The sequence below is a fragment of the Gopherus flavomarginatus genome, chromosome 12 (genome assembly GCF_025201925.1).
Source record: "Gopherus flavomarginatus isolate rGopFla2 chromosome 12, rGopFla2.mat.asm, whole genome shotgun sequence".
Classification (NCBI taxonomy): Eukaryota; Metazoa; Chordata; order Testudines; family Testudinidae; genus Gopherus; species Gopherus flavomarginatus.
In genome coordinates, this window is record NC_066628.1 from 45,210,310 (window position 1) to 45,231,603 (window position 21,294).

At 39.1% G+C, this 21,294-nt stretch overlaps 1 protein-coding gene across 4 annotated transcripts in view; it reads right to left on the bottom strand.

Annotated features, from left to right (window-relative positions):
- Positions 1-5,313: 5,313 nt before the first annotated feature.
- PRKCA (protein kinase C alpha) overlaps positions 5,314-21,294 on the bottom strand; it is a 315,869-nt gene continuing 299,888 nt past the window's right edge. For 3 of the 4 annotated variants that reach the window (XM_050920648.1, XM_050920651.1, XM_050920650.1), the window contains 3 exons: positions 19,206-19,346; positions 12,319-12,366; positions 5,314-9,958 (listed from right to left, as the gene is read on the bottom strand). In XM_050920648.1, coding sequence (XP_050776605.1) covers positions 9,794-9,958; positions 12,319-12,366; positions 19,206-19,346 — 354 coding nt within the window. In that variant the 3' untranslated portion in view covers positions 5,314-9,793. The remainder of the gene's footprint in view (positions 9,959-12,318; positions 12,367-19,205; positions 19,347-21,294) is intronic. The other variant, XM_050920649.1, reaches the window with a different exon arrangement.

Sequence of the window (21,294 nt, forward strand, 5' to 3'; positions counted from 1 at the left end):
ACAGCCCTATATGGGGTAGTGCTGCTGTATGGTAAATGACCTTACCCACTGTGCTACACTGTCATTTCTCAATGGACAGAACCAAAGAAGCTCTTCAGTACCAAAGAACAGACCTCCACCACTTGAGTTAAAGGAATAACTATTTGCTGGCAGTAGTAAGCTCTTGCTGTCTCTAAGAACTAGCCACAAGAGGGAGAAATGTCACACTTACCCATATACTTCCTGGGTCACAGGAAACACGTTTTGAGTGTCGAGTCCACTGGAGTACAAAACCCCAGACCACCACTCTATGACAACACCCATCATGGGTCACCAAGCAGGGATCCAACACTCAGCACCAAAACACAGGCCTCTAGCTATTGTGCTACAGAAGTTACTCCTTTAACTGTTAGCAGTAGGCTCTTAACTTCTTTGTGGACTGGACAGTAGAAGAGGGACAACAATCACTATCACATTAAGCATTTGCTCTACGCTTCCCTACCTGTGGTCTCATTTCAACACCAATTCTTCCTTCCCCACCCCAGGTTGACTTCCAAATGGGCCAGCAACTACCAGTTTTGGGGAGGCAAGTCAGTGTAGAACTTGTTAGTTGAAAGATTCCTCCTCTTGGCTGGCCACATCCAGAAACCTTCTTCATTTCCCCAAAGCACAGATCACCGTGGTACCGTAGCTCCTGGCACTCCCTGGAAAATTCTCAGTTCCTTAATTGTTAAGAGTGGCTGAATTAGTGTGTGACTATTTCCAAAGTGCCATGATTTCTGTGTTAGAATACACATCACTTAGTGCTTTCCTTTTGGTTTACTTGTGGATTATTTATATCGAACCAAATTAATACATGAGGCTCTACAATTTTTTTTTAAAGAACTCAAATATCTAGGGTGATGTCCTGTGCCCACTGAAGTTTATGGCAAGATTCCCAATGACTTCCATAAGGACAGAATTTCACCCCTCATCCCTGATACCATTATTGGATCCACCCAAGTGCACGCGTTGCCACATTCAATTCAGTAGGGCACTGCCCCGGTGCAGGAGTCCACTAGCATAGATCCCTTTACAGGATCAGGGCCTGATTTTAAAATTTTCAAACAAAAATTGTCTTTCAACAGAAATGTGCAGGGAACCTGATCATTCTGTAACTGGTTATCCTTTATGAGGAAGTATTTATTCAGAATTATTTTACTTAAAATGGCTAGGCAGAAATATGGCAATGGGCTTAACCTCATGCTCTCCTGACCTTACCCCACTGAATCAATGGTAACTTGGCCATTGACTTCAACAGGCATGGGATAAAGCCCTTAGAGAGGAGCCCATCATAACTCTGCATTTAGACACCCTTAATAGTGAAAAATTCAGATTCAGCTCTGAACTTCATAGCTTGGCTAAGCCAAATCCCTGAATCTAAGCAGTGCAAAGTTTGGGGAAATGCTAGACCTGAGCTAAGGTCCACCTCTAACTTTACAGTAAAGAATTCAGTCACTGGAGATCCCCAACGGATGTAAGCCAGACAAAAGAACACAAAGCAATGATCAAGTATCTTTATTCAGACACACTTGCTTTCAAACTACAATTAATATTTAACAAAAACATATCATGCAAACAAAGACTAAAGGTTAAAGAATTAAGAAAAAACAATGCAGTAATTTATACATCGATCTTGCCAGCTATTCCTCCAATAAATGAATCGCCTCGCCACATTTTCCTATAGTATCTTGCAATTAAATAATAAGAAAATAATGTTCTCATCTTTATAAAAACAAAGTTTGGGTCTTAAAATGATATCCTTCACTGTTAATGATTTCAAGGTGGTGGTATTCCTTGTTAAAAAAATAAAAGAATGTTAACACAACAAATGCAATGGTTTCAAATGTTTCAGGCATATTCTATAAAAGACAGACATTCTCTTGCGAAAAGTACAAGTATTGCGAGATGCACTTTTAAGCTTTTAGAAGAGGCAACAAAGCATTTCATTTTGTTAGAATTATTTTTCTTACATTCATTCTAGTAACTCACAGAAGGGAACAAATTCAAAACTCTTTCTGGGGAAATAAATCTACAGCGTTAAATCTTTGCCTTACTACAGCAAGAATGCTCACTAAGGTCCCAATTCAGCAAAACACTAAAGCATGTGTTTAAGTCCCACAGTCTTCAATGGGACTTAAGCACGTGCTGCTTGAAATTAAGCATAGATGGACTTATGCATATGCTTATGTAGTTTCCTGAATTGGGCCTAGGGGCTTGGTTCTGCAAGGTGTGGAGCACTGTGACCCTGGAGCCAGCACAACACCGAAGCACGTTCTGAGCTATAAGTCTGTGAGTAGTTCTACTAAGGTCAGTGGGATTGCTCATGTGCTTAAAGTACATGAAGTGATTGGCTGGATCAGAGCCAGAGTGATCAGCACCTTGCAGGACTGAGCCCTAATTCAAGGGGTGCAAATAATGCTGATTCTGCACAATTGTTCAACCAGGAAAAAACCCCTAACAGTTCATTACTTTATCAATTCAAATTATTCTTATTTTAAAAAAATCAAACACCAATGGTGGCTTATAAAGATTAAAAAACAAAGCCTATTCTTAAAATCTGTTTCTTTCACCTTTTTATAAATAATAAAAAATAACTTGCTATTAGCTATTTCACGACAGGTCCGTCTAATCAAAAATGAATATATGGCCCAGTCTGCTCCCATTGACAGAAAAGGGCAACAGATTTGGATCTCAACTACCACCTATTCTGACTCCCATTGAAGTCAAAAGAAAAACGTCCTGAGTTTACTAGCAGCAGGATTGTGCCCTTGCGTCACTGGACTTCAGGGGATATTAAAAATAAGTGAGTGAAGTTACACCAGCGATAATCCAGAGTGAGATCCAGCTCTATGGCTTCAATGGAAACAGGCTAAGGCCTGCAACTTGATCAGTGTTGTTGCTATTGCTTTTCCATTTCTATCTTTAAAATGATTTATAAACATTACTGAATTTTTAGCCAGTCATCACAGACAGAAGAAAAATCCAGCTTCTAGGGCTGTTTTCCCTGCAATTTGAAGTATCTATGGTGCTGTAGCTAAGCATGGAGCTAGATGAAGCAGGAGCCCAGCGTCCCTCAGATACAAGTTAAGTTACCAGCTGAACAAAATCCTCACTGATGGGACAGTTGCAAACAAAAGATCACTTCTCCCCTTTTAAGAGCCATAACTGAGCGTTACTAGGAAAAGTTGGGTTGTCAATTTTATTTAGCCATATGGAATTTTGCTCTACAATAATCAATTCTGTGAAAAAAATTTGAACTGCAGAGAAAAAGTCTCAGTAGCTGGAAAACGGGTAGTGCAACTGACTTCTAAACGACTGGCAAGCAACACTTCACACTGTGATATGAGTTCAGTTAACAACAGCTAAGCTGTATTCCAGATCCTGTAAGAAACAGATATGTTTTTTCTTTTAAATGGTTTCAGTAGAATTACTAAAGTTATATAAAAGTATAAATAGCATGGTATATCCAGTAACACCATGTGAATTGAATAAACTGATTTATTTAGTATTAAAAAATTATAATAATACTTACAATTACATAACACTTTTCATGTTAAAAGTGCATTAGAAACATTAACTAAGTAGTCCTCAATACCTGGTGAAGGACGTAAGTATTATTATCCCCATTTTACAGATGGGGAAACTGAGGCAGAGAGGTTAAGTAACTTGCCCAAGGCCACAGAGGGAGTCAGTGATAGACCTGGGATCAGAACACATGTTCATGGATCCCAGAACTGTGCTCAGAACACCAGAGCACCCCCCCTCTCGATTTTCTTATGAACAGGAGGGCTTTAGTGCATGATCATCATCCATGATAAGGCTATTTAATTACCAATCATTACTGGCACTGCTGTTAGTTGATATGAAATCAGACATGGTTATTGTGTCAATTTTTATATAACACTTCCCTTAAATATTTCAAATAGTTTCTAAGGTTAGGAAATTGAAGGAAAGAGTGGCTTGGCTTTTATATATTGTCTTTTACTTTTTAATGTAGCTAAATGTCTCCCTAACTAACAGCACAAAGATAACTCAGTTCCTGTATTTGACACAGATATTTGTAAAGAAACAAAAACCATATACAACAATTTATGGCAATGACTAAAACAAACAAAATCACATTACATTTCCAGAAATTCCTTGGCAGGTTAGCATAGCTATTGCAAACCAAATACTACAAATACTCTTTCTAATGATATCAAAGATTTATCACCGGTGTTTCCAGTGTTGTGCTTTGCTTAGTATGGAGTATCTTCTCTCTTTGGTGACTGCATATAACTCTGGCTCAGTTTAACGGGAGTCATGTGCATGCACTGAAGGGAAACATACCCATAAGTAAAAACAACAGGGAGTCCTTGTGAAACCTTAGAGACTTACAAATTTATTTGGGCATACGCTTTCGTGGGCTAAAACACACTTCATCAGATGCATGGAGTGGAAAATACAGTAGACAGGTGTTTATATATATATATCCAGTACATGAAAAGATGGGAGTTGCCTTACAGAGTGAGGGTCACTGCTAACGAGACAATTCAATTAAAGTGGAAGTGGGATATTCTCAACAGTACAATACCAACATCCATAAGTGTTATCAGCAATTGCAACTCTGGACCTTTAACATTCCACCTTTCCTGCAAGGAGACGGGCTTTTCCCCTTGTTTGTTTCACAGGAGCTCAGTTGTTTTCCAATGAAATTGACACTGCAGGACAGGAAGGATTTGAAAGGATCACAGTGTACACGTGCTGTCGGTTACTTTATTCACTAATAAATGGTTTTGACAGTGTACCTGTATTTAGGTTGTAAAAGAAAAATCACATTTTATTTCTGCAGACTATGAAATATCTGAAGGCTAAATGTCCCCATCCCCCCCTGAATTTCTAACGTGGGTTATGTTGGCATTTTTAATGTTTGGAGTGTGTTCTCTCTTTATGTATGTGCAATTCCTGTTGATAACAACAGGAATGGAGTGCAGATAAATGGGCTCTGACTTTCAAGTCCGTATTCATGTAGCAGTCCTTACCTCACCCAAGTAACCCCACTGAAATCAATAGGACGTGAATAAAGACTTGAAGGATTTTGCCCACAGAGTGAAATCCACCCAATGCAGAGGACCAGTAGGAGGCCTAGGAACCAAGTCATTCGTTGAGGCCTTACGTGTGACTTGCGTGGTTCCAAGGTTTGTGCTAGCTCTCTGCATAGGGGTGGATTTCACCTACAGGCAGGAACACACAGACCCTATTTATTTCACTGCTTACTCACTAATGCAGCTGTCTTTTTGCGTCAACCTGGGAAATGGACAGAGTTTGCATCTACGGAGAGTGTTTCTAACACATTACATAGAGATGTGTTACTTGTAATTTTTTTTTAAAACCACTAGTTTTAAAAATATGCAGTTTATTAGAGTGTTTGGGTTTTTTTAAGGGGGAAAACGGAATATGGTCAATCACAAGAACTTTCAGATTAGCAGCCTGAAGCCCAAGCTTTTTCTCAGTAGTTAAAACTCCCCATGAATTGAGGTTTTAACAACCTCTTTGGAACATCTCTATATTTATCGGCCCTCAGCCCAATTTATCTCCAACAGGCACCTACAACTGCTGCAGCATAGTGACAGTATTACCTAATTGTGGGTGTTCTGGGCACTCTCGACTCCTTCAGAAGTCAAGGGGAGCAAAGTCCATTCAGGATCTTATAAGATCAGGTTCTTAAAACTGGCACCTAAATTTTAATGCAACAAAATGTCAATTCTAGTTTTACAAACTCATGATATCAGGGGGTTTTGTTGTCTCAAAGGGAAAGGTTCAAATTAAATGAGGTCACTTTAATGTTAATGACTACTCATGTTAACCAAAGTTCTCTGGATAGCCACACCTGTATATAGATATCTGATAAATAAACAACAGCTGTATTAAAATGGCATTAGGAACTTTTGCTGTAACCTTAGGGTTTTACTTTCTATAATGCATTTCCAAATCACGAGGAAGTCACTGGATGTGCCTTTTAAATTATGTGTAAAGGGCTGGTCCTAACATCAGGGCTCATATGAAACCTCGTGAGTAAGGCATAGTAGTTAATTAAAGATAACTTGTCTAGACAGCCACTTTTAGACAGTTCTGCACAATGTTGCCTTATCCCTGTAGGATGGGCAAGTTCTCAGTACCCTTCTGTGAGCATTACAAAAACCTACACAAGACGACAGGAGAGGTCACACACACAGGAACTTTGAGGTAACATGATCAAAGATGACTTCCTGTTTTTAACCTAACCAATTGCAGAGCTCATGTAAGTGCTTAAAGAAATAAAAATGAAAAATCTTGAGGAAATGAACAAAAGCAAATCATTTGAGGTTTGGATGCTGGACCAGCCCTTTAATGTTATCCCCCAGTAGGCACAGCACTGTTTAACATTTAAAATGTGGGTCTACAAACTGATACATTCCATAGCTCCACTTCACCCTGATACCTCCTAAGGAAAACACAAGTTCCATATCTTGTCTACCAATCTCCTGTACAGCTTGGCTCTGTCCCATTTAGTCTCCCATGCTGCTTCTCTCATCTCTAGATCTCCAGCGCTCTGCTATCCTTTTCTATTTTCTCCTTTTCAAAGTCTCTCCATTACTTAATGCCCAACATCATACTCCAAGGGTACACTTATACTGCAATAAAAGACTACTGGCTAAGCCATGACTGGCCTGAGTCAGCTGACTTAGGCTCGCAGGACTCAGGCTGTGGGGCTAAAAACTGCAGTATAGATCATTGGACTTGGGCTGCAACCATGGCTCTGAAGCCTCGCAAGGGTGGAGGGTATCAGAGACCAGGTACGAGCCCAACCTTGAACATCTGCACTGCAATTTGTAGCCCCGCACACCATGTGCCCAATTCAGCTGACCAGGCTCTGAGATTGGGTGCTGGAGGTTTTTTATTGCAGGGTAGACGTACCCGTAGAGTACATTTAATGACAGCTCCCATCAGTATCGGCAGCTGTGACGTTAAGAGCCCCTTATTCTAAATCTGAGCCTTTGAAGTAATCTACTGAATCCACCATCAAATGTGGCATGATGCCTTGCTGGCCCTATCCTGTGTCAGGAGTTCGATGCTAGTAGATTAGAATGTAGCAGGTCATGAAATTCTTCAGGTATCCACATCCTTTCTGTTGAATACCCATGTTTTTAAAGATATATATGATATACAAACAAGACAATTCATTCTCAGGTTTGGCAGATAACTTAATATTTTGACACAGATTTTGTTTTAAATTATTATTCCTAAAACAATTTAAAATTTTGTTTGAAAGTTTCTGTAGTTCAGCAATAGCTTGAGCTCTGGTTTGTTTAAGGTGCTCCTCATTTGCGGTATTCTTCTCTAAGATCTCAGAATGTTCCATTTTACCAGTAGCCCAGGATTACTCATTCACTTAGAGCTCAATCCCCAACACTCATACTTGCATGAGTCGACCTTTTCTTCGGAGAGTGCGCCCAGCGATTGCAATGGGATTATTTGTGGGTGAAATCCACTCCTGTGCAGAAGATCAGCACAAGTCATGAGGACTATGCACCACTGACACCCTCAACAACTTTTGAGAGTAGAAGAGATACATAAGCTTTATACTGGTCCTCTGCACATGGCTGAATTTCACCCAGACATAACTCCACTGCATCTGTGAGACTGCTCAAGGAAGTAAGGAATAGTCCTATGAGTAACAGTTTACAGGATTGGGCCCTTCCACAGCATTTTGGCAGAGTTTAGATGATCTATTGTAATACAAAACTGATGTTACAGAAATTGCACCCTTTGTTGCAGATTCTGATAAATTTATAAGTATTTTACGGGAAATATTTTACTTTGCATGAAAGTAAGTTTACATGCTGAGAAAAAAACGTTAGATCAGTCTGCATGCAGCAATAGAGACAACATGCTTCTGGCATTGACATGCACATCCAGAAGGCAAAAAATGTCTAAGATGGCTAACATTAACAAGGCAAAAGGAAAAGGAAAAGGTAACGACTATACCAATTTACATGCCATAATGCAACCAAAATATGCACAAAAGTATTTAAGGATCTTTGAATCAATATCTTCTAGTAAGATCTAAGAGGAAATATCAATCATTTTAACCAGATGATTGCTACAAGAGAAGACTGCATTAATTACAGTGTTCATCACTGCAAATAAAGAAAATCTATTTTCTTTTTTGCAAGTAATATATGTGAAATAAAAGCCTCATTGAATCTTGTATAAAACCTGCAGGTAGCCATTATTGTTTAAAAATAGATCTACATTAAACAAAAAATAGTATATCCTATCCCATTGACTATATTCATAAACTAAAATAAAAAAAACAAAACAAAAAAATTAGCAATAAAACATTTAGCTAAATCTAAATAATAATGCTCATTTAGAACAAGAACCTTCACAAACATAGCACAATTTTGTCTTATAATTTTTTTTAATATTCTCTTTATACTTGATATGATTATGTCAATAATAGAGATTTGCTTATTATTAAGGGTTATTATTAAACATGCAAAATTCATTGCATGAAGCATATGCAAAATGTGTTAAATTCCCTTCTACCAATAAAAATTTTTAACTGCTTTTTCTTTCAGGCTCTTATATTCTACAGCTCCATGGGATTTAAACCAATATTTAAATTGGAATTTAGACAAAAAAACCCTCATATTTTTCTAAGTTACGTTGGGGAAAGCAGGAAGTGACTCTGAACTCCACACTGTCATAAAATTACTGAACACTGCTCTCCTTTACTACCCTATTCTGCAGCCTACTAAATGAATACGTGTGAGTGGGTTGTAAGGGGTTACAGTTCTGTTTCACACTCTCATTAACAAAAGTTTTATAGCAAAATATTGGTATTAGTAGAACTGGCTAACAATGAACTTGAGTAGTGGGGTAAATTAAATTAATATAACAATGGCACCCTGGATCACAGAATAATCTCATGGAGATTAAAGTTAACACAAGTATTATTATTTTTATTACTATTAAATATGCAATTTTATCCTTGAGCTAATGTTTGTCCTGTGCGCTAGTTACCATCAGTCCTAAATATCTGGCCTGTACTGAAAATCTGTTTAAATTTGTGTCTGCTTTGTGCAATTGAGTCTCAAAGCACAGGAGTCTGACATTATTTCATTAAAAAAAAAAATCAACCTAGTACATGTCCATATTTTTCTAAAAGCAATAGTTTTGAAACATCTTGCTTTGAACAAACTTACACAGTGCCCCCCGCCCCAGTTACCCCTCCCTTTCAGTCACTTGTGCTGTTGTTTCATCAGGAGTCATCAGGAAGACCAAAAGGAAGAGCAGTCCCCTCAGGGCCTACTGCTCACATTTCATGCTATCCACATTTATGGGCTGAAGCCTTTCCATTTTAAGGTGGGTTGTTTTTCTTTTCAGCCTATTTGATGCTCTTTCATCCTTTCTAATACGCTTTTCCAGTGCCAGAGGGGAGGTGGAAAAGGACAATAGAAATTATGCAAATATATTAAAAATATACCAAAAATGGCTAACCTCATAAGAATAACCCTACAGTCAGTAGTGTGAATAAATGGACACTGTGTATTACATGAGCTCCTACTAAGACAACTTCTCTTTGCTGCAAAGCCAAATCCTGAATGAGTGTCCTTTTCCCTCCCCCTTCTCCTGTACTTTTTACCCTACAATTTCCAGGCCCAACTGGAACCAACAAGGCAAAGGCCTAAAAATTCTAGGGCAAAGGTCCATTTTCCACTGCATGATTTGTTCATGTCTATTAGCTTCATACTACACTTAGTAAGCTCGGGTGTACAAACTGTGGGTTGACATAGGAGAACCCTTCAAAATCTGTTTGGTCTATATTAGAAATGACCAGCTGATCAGGCGGTGTTAACACTGGTTGTCCTCGAGTAAAGAATTTGTCGAAGTTTTCAGCACCTTTGCCACACTAAAAGAGAAAAGGGAAAAAAATATCATTAGATGAAAAAAACATCAACGACACCTGCTGGCAGTGCTGTCTCTTGGCAACTCATTCAGGATAGATATTGTAGGCTTCTCTCACGTTTTACCTTTACAGGTAGCTAGGATGCAATTTTCTTCCCTGATGTTAAAACATATGGCAAAGATGCAAGGTGAGGAGAAAATGAAAAATGTGTAACACATGGAGTAGCAGGATTGTGATGTCATAGAGTTCTTTCCAGAAGTACTGTGTGGCTCAGGACTATGGTACAAATATGAATGGAAAAGGTGGGGCAAACCTCCCCCTGCAGCTACTCAGGTAGATGGGCAATGTCTTTGTTCCACAGAGTTATCATGTGAGTAAAATTACTCATATATATAAAGCTGGAACATGAATCTGTCAACTACTGGCAGCATTATACAGTTGGAAGGATTAGATTTTTATCAGTAAATGTCAATTTCACTGCACACACAAACTGATGAAAAAATACTTCCATCAATAATAACTGACATTTACAGATAGACAAAGTAAGAAAAATGCTGCTTGCCAACTCATGAGAGTTTATTTTAAGGATATTTACTTTGTATATTTTGACATGTGACATTGACAATTTGAGTTTCAATGGTTATAAAGCTTTCACTTTTTATATCTGTGTGTCCGCTGTCATTAAATAATTATTGTCTGAACCCCCGATGGTCTGACGCACTATAATTTCCCGCAATTGTGAACATTTAAATATGTGAAAATAGGAAAAAAACACTTAAAAATAAACATTGATATTATCTGTCGAAATGGTAAACAAATAAAAACTGAATTCTGCCAAGCCTAATTCTACAGCATGCACCTGACTATGAACTTTGACTCCCAGCTCTTTTTCAGCTGGACCTCACATGAGTATGTCATTGTTCACAACTATGCATTTTCTTAATACTTTGTCTTGCCTCAAAGGAAAACTAACCCAAATGCACCATAACTCCCATTTGGAGAATTGAGAGACTAGCCTGTGTTGAATCTGAGCAGACCCCTTTGTAACTTAAGCCTGGTGAAATTCTATCCAGTTTGGTAGGTACAGTTTTAGCATGCTATTTTCTGGGTCTTTAAGAGTATGTCTACATAGCAATTAAAAACCTGTGACTGGCCTGGGTCAGCTGACTTGGGCTCACGCGGCTCAGACTAAGGAACTCTTTAACTGCAGTGTAGAGGCTTGGGCTGGAGTCTGGGCTCTAGGACCCTGCAAGGTTATTGAAATGATACTGAATTCTAAAGCCGCTGCTAATCCTGAAATCAGCTCTGCAAGACATTTATTCCAACTCACATGTCAAGACTATATGAGATTTCTTAGATAGGAGAGGCAAGTTGTGTCTGCCAAAGGAAGGAGTTATAAAGGCCCGGAGTGGAGATGGCAGGACACAACTGGTTCTATTTCACAGATAGGGAGACTTCTTTTCTCATAAAGGCCAAAGAGGTATAGTTGTGCATATCAGCTCCAGGCAGAAAGCAATGGAGTCAGAACATAAACATGAAGAGTTCAGTTGTCATGGAAAGCTTGAGGGCAGCATTGAGGAGGGCAGAAAACACTCAGAGCAAAGCAGCATTACTGGCAAGTAAAAGGGGATGGAGGAATGGAATGAGCACAACAAAACTAGCTTGGCTGGAAGAAACTGAGTGCACACTCGGGTAATACTGGACTTTGTATCCTCTGGAGAAGCCTAAAGGAACTTCAAGGCAAATCAGGTTCTCTCCATGATGTTAGTGGTACAGTGCAATACTGGGTGGTGTGTGCCTGTACTACAAGTCCTGTGAAAATGTCTTCCCATTTTACCTGCTCCTTTCCTCTCTGCTAACTTCTGTAGGGTGTCTGCACTACTTTACATTGCATTTAATGGGAATGTTTGCATTCAGCCTTCAAGGATGGTATACCACTACGCACCCCCTTCTAACCTGGGAACAGATGGTTCATTTGAAGGTCTCGTCTGCTTTGTCTAACACCAATGCAAACTAGGGTAGGGTTGAAGAGGAGCAGAGGGAACTCAAGTGATCAGATACATGGGTCATATGCTACTTTGGACAAAGTTCACTTATACCTTGTTCCCAATTATCTTGTAGAGCACCTAGCAGAAATAATAATGATACTGAAGCGAAAGCAAAGCTGCAAAGAATTTTTGCTGTCTTGGGCACAAGATGTCTTATGTTTTAAATAAAAACTGCATGCGCAGGACACTGACTATAGTGTTCACAAGGCTATTTGTTCAGTTTATTATCAACACAAACAGAAACACACTCCAACTGGTTAAAGAGTTATGTTAGTTTGCTTATCATGTCACCCAGCGTTCTGAACATGTGCTCACCGAACACCTCGATGCCCACTGAAGCCAGTGCATTTTGGTACAGAAGTGCTGAAGAACAAGAATGGACAGTACTGAATTTTGGTGAAGGGTAAAACTCTCCATCTTCAGGGTTGTGAGAAAGCAGGCATGTTCCACAATTAATAACCATCAAATCAATCTAGAGTCATGGCAATCAATTCAAAGCAGCAGTAAAGGGGCTCACTTAACTGGGAAACTTTTTTTTTTAATTTTTTTTTTTATAAGATCTTTGACAAATGCATTTTATGCTGCCAAAAGGAAAACTAATGCCCGATAAGTGCTTTCAGTCAATGGAAGCTCAGCAGGTGATGCAAAGATGAACCATTTAAATAATTTTATCACTGATAGTCTAACCACCTGCTTTATAAATCTTATTACCACAAAATTGCTGTAACTAGCGTAACTCTGAAGAGTAAGACTGTTCTACGTCTTGATGAAAAAATATTCTTTCAGTCACAGGTCCCTGTTGCATAGGCTAGAATTAGAATATTCTAAGCACACACAGGAAGGTGACATCTCCTTCAAGCTGCTGTCACAGATTGTTGGTCAAATACCAGTAAAACGGCAAAAGAATTTAATCTAGAACCTGCAAGTATTTTATTATTGGGTTGTGCTGATACATAGCCTTCCTAAACTATACACTGTAATCAGAGATGATTTGGGGAGGCTCACACTATTATATTCCATGTGTGTTCCTAAACAAATTGCCACTAGCTGACATGAAATTAAGTTTGTATTTAATCTACTGAAATGCAAAATATCTTATCTCCTCTGGCCCTGTATAAAAATTACTTGGACTTAAAACAAAAGGGAAACATTAACTGGCTTTTTTGTCATTTTGTTTTACATGAAGTCTAAAAATGTCTCCAAATAATCTTTTCCTACCCTCATTCATGAACAGCAACTACAGTATGTCAACATATAGCTTGTGTCAGATTTCTTAAGCCCTGTCTGTAGCAGATGCTTACGTTGATTCAGGCACACAGGTGGTAGTAATATTGGGAGTCCTTGGTTATAAAGGCCACAAACATCTTTAATGTTGCATCATCTATTCCTTCTAAGAGGGAATCTAATTATCAGGTTGTTAAAAATGTCTCTGGACCCAGTGGCCTACGCCAAGGCTCCCATTATTGGAGCTGAAACAGGACTAGCAACAGTGGGAAATTTTGGGAAAATGTCTCCATTGTCGATCCCCCTTCTACTATGTCTGCAGTCACTTAACAATAATTCTGCATCTGGCATGAATGAATCCTATTACAATCTTTACCACATTCACTATTGCTTGTAGTTTTCAAAGCGTAAAATGATTTTCCTTTAGACTAGTTTTTGTTTCCTTTTAATTTCTGCTCTGACTCTTGATACATATTGTTTAAAATTTGCCAAGAGATTATCCTAATTTTTGAAAATCTAGTTTCTGAAACAGGGTTTTTCTTCCCAGGTTTCTGTGTTTAGATGGATGACCATTCGTGGATAGCTTTCAAAACAAGCCTGGTGAATTGGTAACTGGATAAAAGAATTTTTCACAGGTACAGTACAAATTCATATCTTGCGTAGGTCTAGGGCATCCAAAAATCATTTCATGGCAGTTTGGTGGACTATGTGAAATATATTAGAGCTCTCAGCCATGTTCCTGGTAAAAAGGCAGTATCCAAAAAGTACTTTGCATCTGTGACAAAATGTCAAGTTGTAGGATTCCGCATGAAGCTGAAGAACTATCCCTCCGATGCAGACACACACAAACTCTTGGTTTGGAGTGAAGGAGACCTGCTTGGCCTGGCTTTCACCAGGAGGTCAGGCTAGATGAACATGATGGTCCCCACTGGCCTTAAAAGTCTGAGAGTCAGTAGAACAGTCCTGCAGCTCCATGCAAGGTCCTAAAGCCTGAAAATCTCCTGTAACACTCTTTCTGGACGTATCAAAAGAAAGTCCAAGGAGAGAACAGGCAGTGGTGTTTGAACTTTCTTTTTCAGCCAATTCAGGTTTGAGGCAGGAGGTGCAAAGTAGCCCATTCTGCATTCGTTCGATGGATAACTGAGGAAATCAATCCCCCGAGGCTATCCAAGAGTCTGGCATCTTTCACAAGCAACTAAATTCACTTAAAAAATAAGAAAAAAAAGGCAGAGTTTCTTCCATATTTTTTTTTTTGCAGAGTATGACAGATTTGTGTATGTCTGTATGTAACCATAAACCCCATTTTGTTTTGTAAATGAAATTTTGATTATAAATTGTCTGTGCTTCACTGTTGCCTTTTAACTTCCAACTTAGACTTGGCTATTGTGGTTATTAGCAGAGACGCTCTGTGCCCCTAGCAGTGGACTAATGATGGAGAGCAAGCAAGAGTCATTAACATGAATGATCTTCCATTCAAATGGAAGCACCTTTCGAACAATGAGCTGGCTGCAGCCGAGAACAACCAGTGTCCCAGGTGGAATTTAACTAAGCAATGAATCACCTGACAAGGGACATGAAGCCACTCGGGGGTGTCACCTGAGAGAGGGGGCTGAAACTTTGGGTATGGCTACACTTACAGCTGTGCAGCGCTGGGAGTTACAGCTGTCTTCGTAGGGAAAGCGCTGCAGTGTAGCCAGACTGACAGCTACCAGCGCTGCAGTGTGGCCACATATGCAGCATTTGCAGCGCTGTTGGGAGTGGCTGAACAGGCATTCTGGGATACCTCTGAATATATCTGGAGGCCAATTACAGAGCTTTTGGTGGCCACACTGGCGGAGCAGCTCTGCATCACCAGCGCTGCAATCGTTATACCCCAGGCAGAGCTGGAGTACAGCCAGCGCTGCAGCCAGGGAGATGCAGCACTGTATGTGCCTTGCAAGTGTGGACGGTGAGTAAGTTGCAGCACTGTAAACCCACCGCTAGCGCTGCAACTCTCCAGTGTAGCCATACCCTTTGTAAAAGGACTTTCTTCAGGAAGGGGAAAGGAGACCACAACAAAAAGATAAGGCTGGCCAGGAAGAAAGGAAGAATCCTGGACCTGCTAGAAGGACACTGACTAAGACCCAGTGGACTCTGAAGGGGTGAGGAAAATGAGACAGGGACATTTGTGCGGGCTTTGTTATTTTTCCATAGACCTCTATCTTTCTTATGTTTATCTATGGGCTTGTCTGCACTGGCCAGCTAAATCAGTGCCACTGCAATCAATGCAGTGGCATCGATTTAGTGGGTCTGGTGAAGACTCGATAAGTCGATGGGAGCGCGCTCTCCCATTGACTTCAGTATTCCACCTCCCCGAGAGGCAGAAGCTAAGTTGGCAGGAGAGTGTTGACACAGCGCAGTGTAGACACCGCATTAAGTTGATGCAAATTATGTCACTCAGGGGGGTGATTTTTTCACACTACTGAGCGATGTAAGTTACATCGACTTAAGCGGTAGCATAGACTAGGCCTAAGAGTAAAGTGTAATTGGATGCATATGTCAATTTGAAAAATGGGACTTAGGTGCTTTTGAAAATTTTACCCATTGTCTGATGACTTCTCTTGATAAATGAAGAGACTCAAGAAGTACTTTATTAATTAAAAACATACTTCCAGATGTAGAAAGGCATAATTATACCTCAGTCTCAGGTAGCCAGGGAAAATTTGCTAGTTTGTTCTATAGTTGCTTCAATTTTATTTTACTTATATAATTAATTATAATGCATTTGTCAAAACAAAAAGTTCTAGGGTATTAAAAAAAAATCAATGTAATATTTCAATATAGCTATATAAAAGCAGGGCCAATTTTTCCTCTTAGTTACACCAGTGTTACAAACATATAACATGATAGGAAAGTACCTCTATTGTCAGCAAAAAAAAGTCCTATTCTGCAAGCCCACTTTCTCCTGGTTAGTCCCTTACAGGACTACATGTATAAGTAAGAACTACTTGTGCATATAAAAGTTGCAGGACTGGGCCTCAAGGAACTGATTCCCTATTTCAGTTACAAGAGCCGCTTATACCTAGTAAGATTTTCTGCAAAATGACATAATTAAATCCAGTTTTACAAATACTTGTAGGCTCTTATGAAGATGTTTTTACCCGAAAATCAATATAAATAGAATTAGTTACTAGGATGTATTGGTAAACCAATAACAAAGGACACAAGATTTGTATTTAAAATGATTGTCTAAGAAAGTAAAGCAGCCACATTAATACTAGATTTATCTAGGTATGTTTCAACAGCAACCTGTATAAATAAAATAAGTCACAATCAGCAGCCGAGAAAAAGCACAGCTGGTGATGAATCCCCTAATATGATATAAATAGGAGCTGTGATAGAGCTTTCTGCAATTAAATGTGACATATTGGAATCAGATTGTATTTCATGCTTTTAGTACTTTACATCCTTTAATAAAGTTTCATATGGGAAACGTGGGTCTAGAGCCTGTGAGGTGCTGAGGTTATTCTCCTTAACTTCCATGGGAGTTCAGCACACTCAGCTCTTTGGAGGATCAGACATGCTGATACTAATGGAGATATGGTTTATTTTTAGCTTTAATTTTGACACAAACATTGCATGATGAAAAATGTACATAATTTGTGTCTGAAAAAGCAATTCCCTAGCTGTCTGCCCGGTTGGAGAACCACCAATGGTCACGAATAGAACCATGTGCATTTCCTTACTTATTTACACAATTGTGTGTGTGTGTGTGTGTGTGTGTGTGTGTGTGACATTCACTTTTTATGATAAGCCTGACTTTTACTAGCTCAGTATATGCATCTCTTGGTATGCAAGCATACCTCCTGTTGAGGTTAAAGTATGCATATGACTCTCAAAAAGAGACGACTATACATAGGTGCAGGAAATAGAGGTGCGTGGGGTTTCCATGTATACAGGATTTACACCTTGGTTCAATGGCTCTCAGCACTCCCACTATAAAAACTGTTCTAGCACCCCTGAGAATATATGCTCTCCTTGGGTAGCACCTGCCCTCTGTTCACTGATCCATCTTTAGTGAGATTTACTCTAACATTCCAAATCTCTGAATAGCTTCAAACAGCTGCCATCAATTGGTCAGAGAAATGTACTTTTCTTTTCCATAAGTGAAGAGCCTGCACCATCTCCCATCCACCCTCCCTGACCCCTAAATACAGAACACTGGCCCAAGAACCGTGAGCAACAATATTCAGTCCTGCATAGTGGCAGGTTTGAGGTCTGATATCTTCTGATCCTGAAGACCAAGAATTGAGCATTTTTATATTATTGGAAAGGGTTGATTCTAATGAAACACACAGCATTTACCTCCAGCCATGAAATGTACCCAAATATCAGATCTCACAGTAAAGGCAAGCTATTCAGGTCATTCGTTTATAGAAGAGTTTTAATCTAAACTAATTTATTGGGATTTTTCTCCTACTCTGAGCCCTCTAGAGTTGCTATAACATAAAAAACAAAACAAAACAAAAAACCAAACCAAGAAATGCTTTGGAAAGGGGTTTTTAACATTGTTTTTCTATAAAACACATAGCATATGCAGAAATACATGATAGCATGGTATTGTATAAAGCTTTGTGATGACCTATGTCACTCAAGGTTTCATCATTCCTGAGTAATGTGGCCATCCCGGACTCATGCTGATAAAACAGTTAAAGCATACTGTTGTGTGCTCCCCATCTATCTACATGGAGTACGATTACATAGATTCCTTTCATCTTGTTATGCTACTAAACAGAAACAAAACAAGTGTTGTAGAGGAGAGCTGCTACAGTAAGACAATTTCCAGGGGTCTCTGGCAGCTTTGGCTTTCCTCTTCCTCAGATTTAACCTATTTTCTCTTTTGAGCCTTTGTTTATCAATCATGTTACAAGCTGAAAGAAATTCTGAGCTGGATGACAAACACTAATTCTTCAAAGTAGATTAGACTTACTGTACTAAAATTAATTAAGGGATCAATTACTTATTTGGATTTCTAAAACTATGCCTATCCAATGGTCCAGATACAGGCACACTACATAGTAACAAACCTTACACATAAATCAGATTAATTATAAACTCTCCTCCGCTATGAACATGGCAGGAGTACCGAAAACCACCCTAGTAATTTACCTATATCCCTTAATTAATCTACCCTCTTACTGAAAATCTTGGGAGAGAGAAGAGCCTTGTGGCACACCTGGAAATTCAACCAACTTGGACTCTGTAAAACCAATATGGGAAGCACAGTTTGAAGTTGAAGCTTTTTAGTGAAAATACCCCAGCAGTTATACCATGGGCTGTCAGTTCAAGTGTTCAGTGGAATAGCTGCCATGCCCCCAAAGAGACAGGCAATTTCTCAGGTAAACAGACACCATGCCATTTAGAGCTTTCCAGATTAAAACCTAGCTCCTTAAACTGAAGCCAGTGCAGATCACGGAACACAAGTGTTGAGTGCTCCTTGTGGGGAAAGCCCATCAAAAGTAGGCAGTCCGCTGAATTGTGCACTGGATGAGGTTTCCGAATGGTGTTCACGTGTAGCTAACATTATGGTAATGCAATTCTGAGCTGCAAATACATGGATAACCAACAAGGCCTGCGTCTAAAAGAATAGGTCACAACACTTCAGCCAAACACAGATAGAAAGCATTAAGGAAGTAGGGATTTTATTATACAGAAAATCTCTGCAAATTGACTCCCATTTAGTCAACTGTGTTTTCATGTAGCACAGCTATATCAAAGGCTTCCTATCAGGAACTCAGTAAGACTTTTGTGGCATTTTTGATGATGCACTACCTACACTGGCAGTCTGTCATCATCAAAGTGCCTGGTTTAAGAAATGTCACACCTTTTGGGATACAGCTGTCTTGCAATGCCATCAAGCTGGCATTAGCCTCATACCACAGGGAGGCTTGACTGCAAACAGTGCATTTTAAAAGGGAGACATCCTGCGTCTCACTCACCACTTTAGGCTTGAATGGCGGCTGAATCTCTCTGTTCTCCAGTTTCTCCCAGTCGATTCTCCTGAAGAATGCATGCTCCCTGACATCACGCTCCCCTTCAGGCCCACAGCCAAGCCTTTTTGCAGGGTGTTTTGTCATTAACTATAAATCAATAAAACACCAAATGATTAAATTGACTTTTGGAATGAAAGAGTAACCGACTGTCCACAGGTCGAATTGCTATTGCTCCTCATGTGAAGATGTAGCTCAGCAATAAAATCCGTGTGAAAAGCTACACTTTATTTTTAAAGTGTTAATTTCTTTATTTCAAAGCTAGAGATTCCCTGTAGGCACTGAAAGTAAAGGCCACTCTTTAAACCCTGCTCTTCTCTTTCGTTACACAAAGGTTACTGATATGGGAACGAATTTAGACACGGTATAGGTGGGCTTAATGGAATTACATCTGCATTCATCATGTCTGAATTCAGCTCTTGTTACAATGAAACGTAGCCTTGTACATATCCAGAAAAGGCTCTACTCAGCTTCAGAAATCAATTAAACTTGATAAATTCCATTATACTGAAACATTTAAAGTAGAAGTTTCCTATAATTTTTCTGAGCGTGTTCTGGACAGCACCTGTCATTTTTTGGCACCCTCCTGACAGTAACTAATCTGTGCTTCTCTTCTTACATCCTTAATACCAACTTGATCAATATTAAATACCAGCTGCACAGAGAAACCACACTCACAAAGAGGAGCAATAATGCACACTTCTGCGCAGTAATATGTACCCTAATTAGCAAGCTCCTCCATGGAAATGAGCTGTCAATGAGTATGAGCATTGACAACTAAGGAATACAGCCCTCAACCAATATTATGGGACTTCTGGAATCTTGCTTATTCTAGTACAGTGGGTGCCATTAATAAATGAGCATTTACTGCATTTCCTTATTTAATGTTACTGTAATATTTACCATATTCCCTATCTACAGAATGGGAAATTTAATGAGTAGGATAGTTGTGATAACTACTGCAATAAAACTCTTTAAAATTATTTAATTGCACACATTAATAGCAACGTATGTATAGCCAGCATTTAAAAAAAAAAAATTGAGCCTAAAGTCACACTCTTAAGTTTGTATATTAGACAGCTAAACAAGTCATATATCTTTGTTCACCTAGTTAAACAAGTCCATGTATATAGATGATCATTTTATCATACTTTTTGTTAATAACAATAAGAACAATGATACAAAACAGGAAACCAAAGGGATTTAAGGAAACAAAATATACACTAGGTTTGAAACACCTTGTTCTTCATGCTTAAAACAGCTGCTCACCATTTCTGTTAACTTTCCTAAAATGTGCAATTCGACAGCTAGTGACATCAGAAAGTGTTGCTTATGGTTGTATTAGTACTACATTCTATTCCAAAATAATAACCCCTGCCAAAAATGAAGACTTGTGAATTAGTTGTACAGTTGACAACCAGAAGATACAAACTCAAGAGCAAGCAAGATTCCTTGGTTTGGCCAGTTGAGGCTAAATATTTATGTTGTTGAAAAGTACAGCACCATGCAAATAACATTTCCTATCACAAAAATAAGTACTGTAGCAGCACTGTCTGCACTTGGAGGTACTGCTTTGAATTCTATTCTCTAGGTGTCATGCAGGAAGCTCTGTTGCTGGTTTCTCATAAGACTACACATGTGCGAGAAAGGGATTTTAGAAGGGTACGAAAGGACATAACATGTCTCCTTGGGTCATTTCAATCACAAAAACGTTCCAAAGAAATCATTCACCTTGAATGACAGTCTATTCAATAAGTTCATCTGGATTTGAGAGATGGTAACAGGAAATTACAGAGTCATTTCTGTGCTTGACACCTTTCCCACGCTGCTCTGAACTTTCCCTTCTTCAGAGTACTAGGTGCTCAGAAAGTATCTTTTGTGAGGAATATCTGTCCATTATAGACAGAGGGAATTCCAATAGTTGAGATGTAGGAAAGCTGTTTTTGTCCATTATAAACTGATAGGACCCTCTAACCAACAAAAATTATGAGGTGAGCATGCTGTACTTTGTTGGATGCAAATTTTACTTTTAAATATG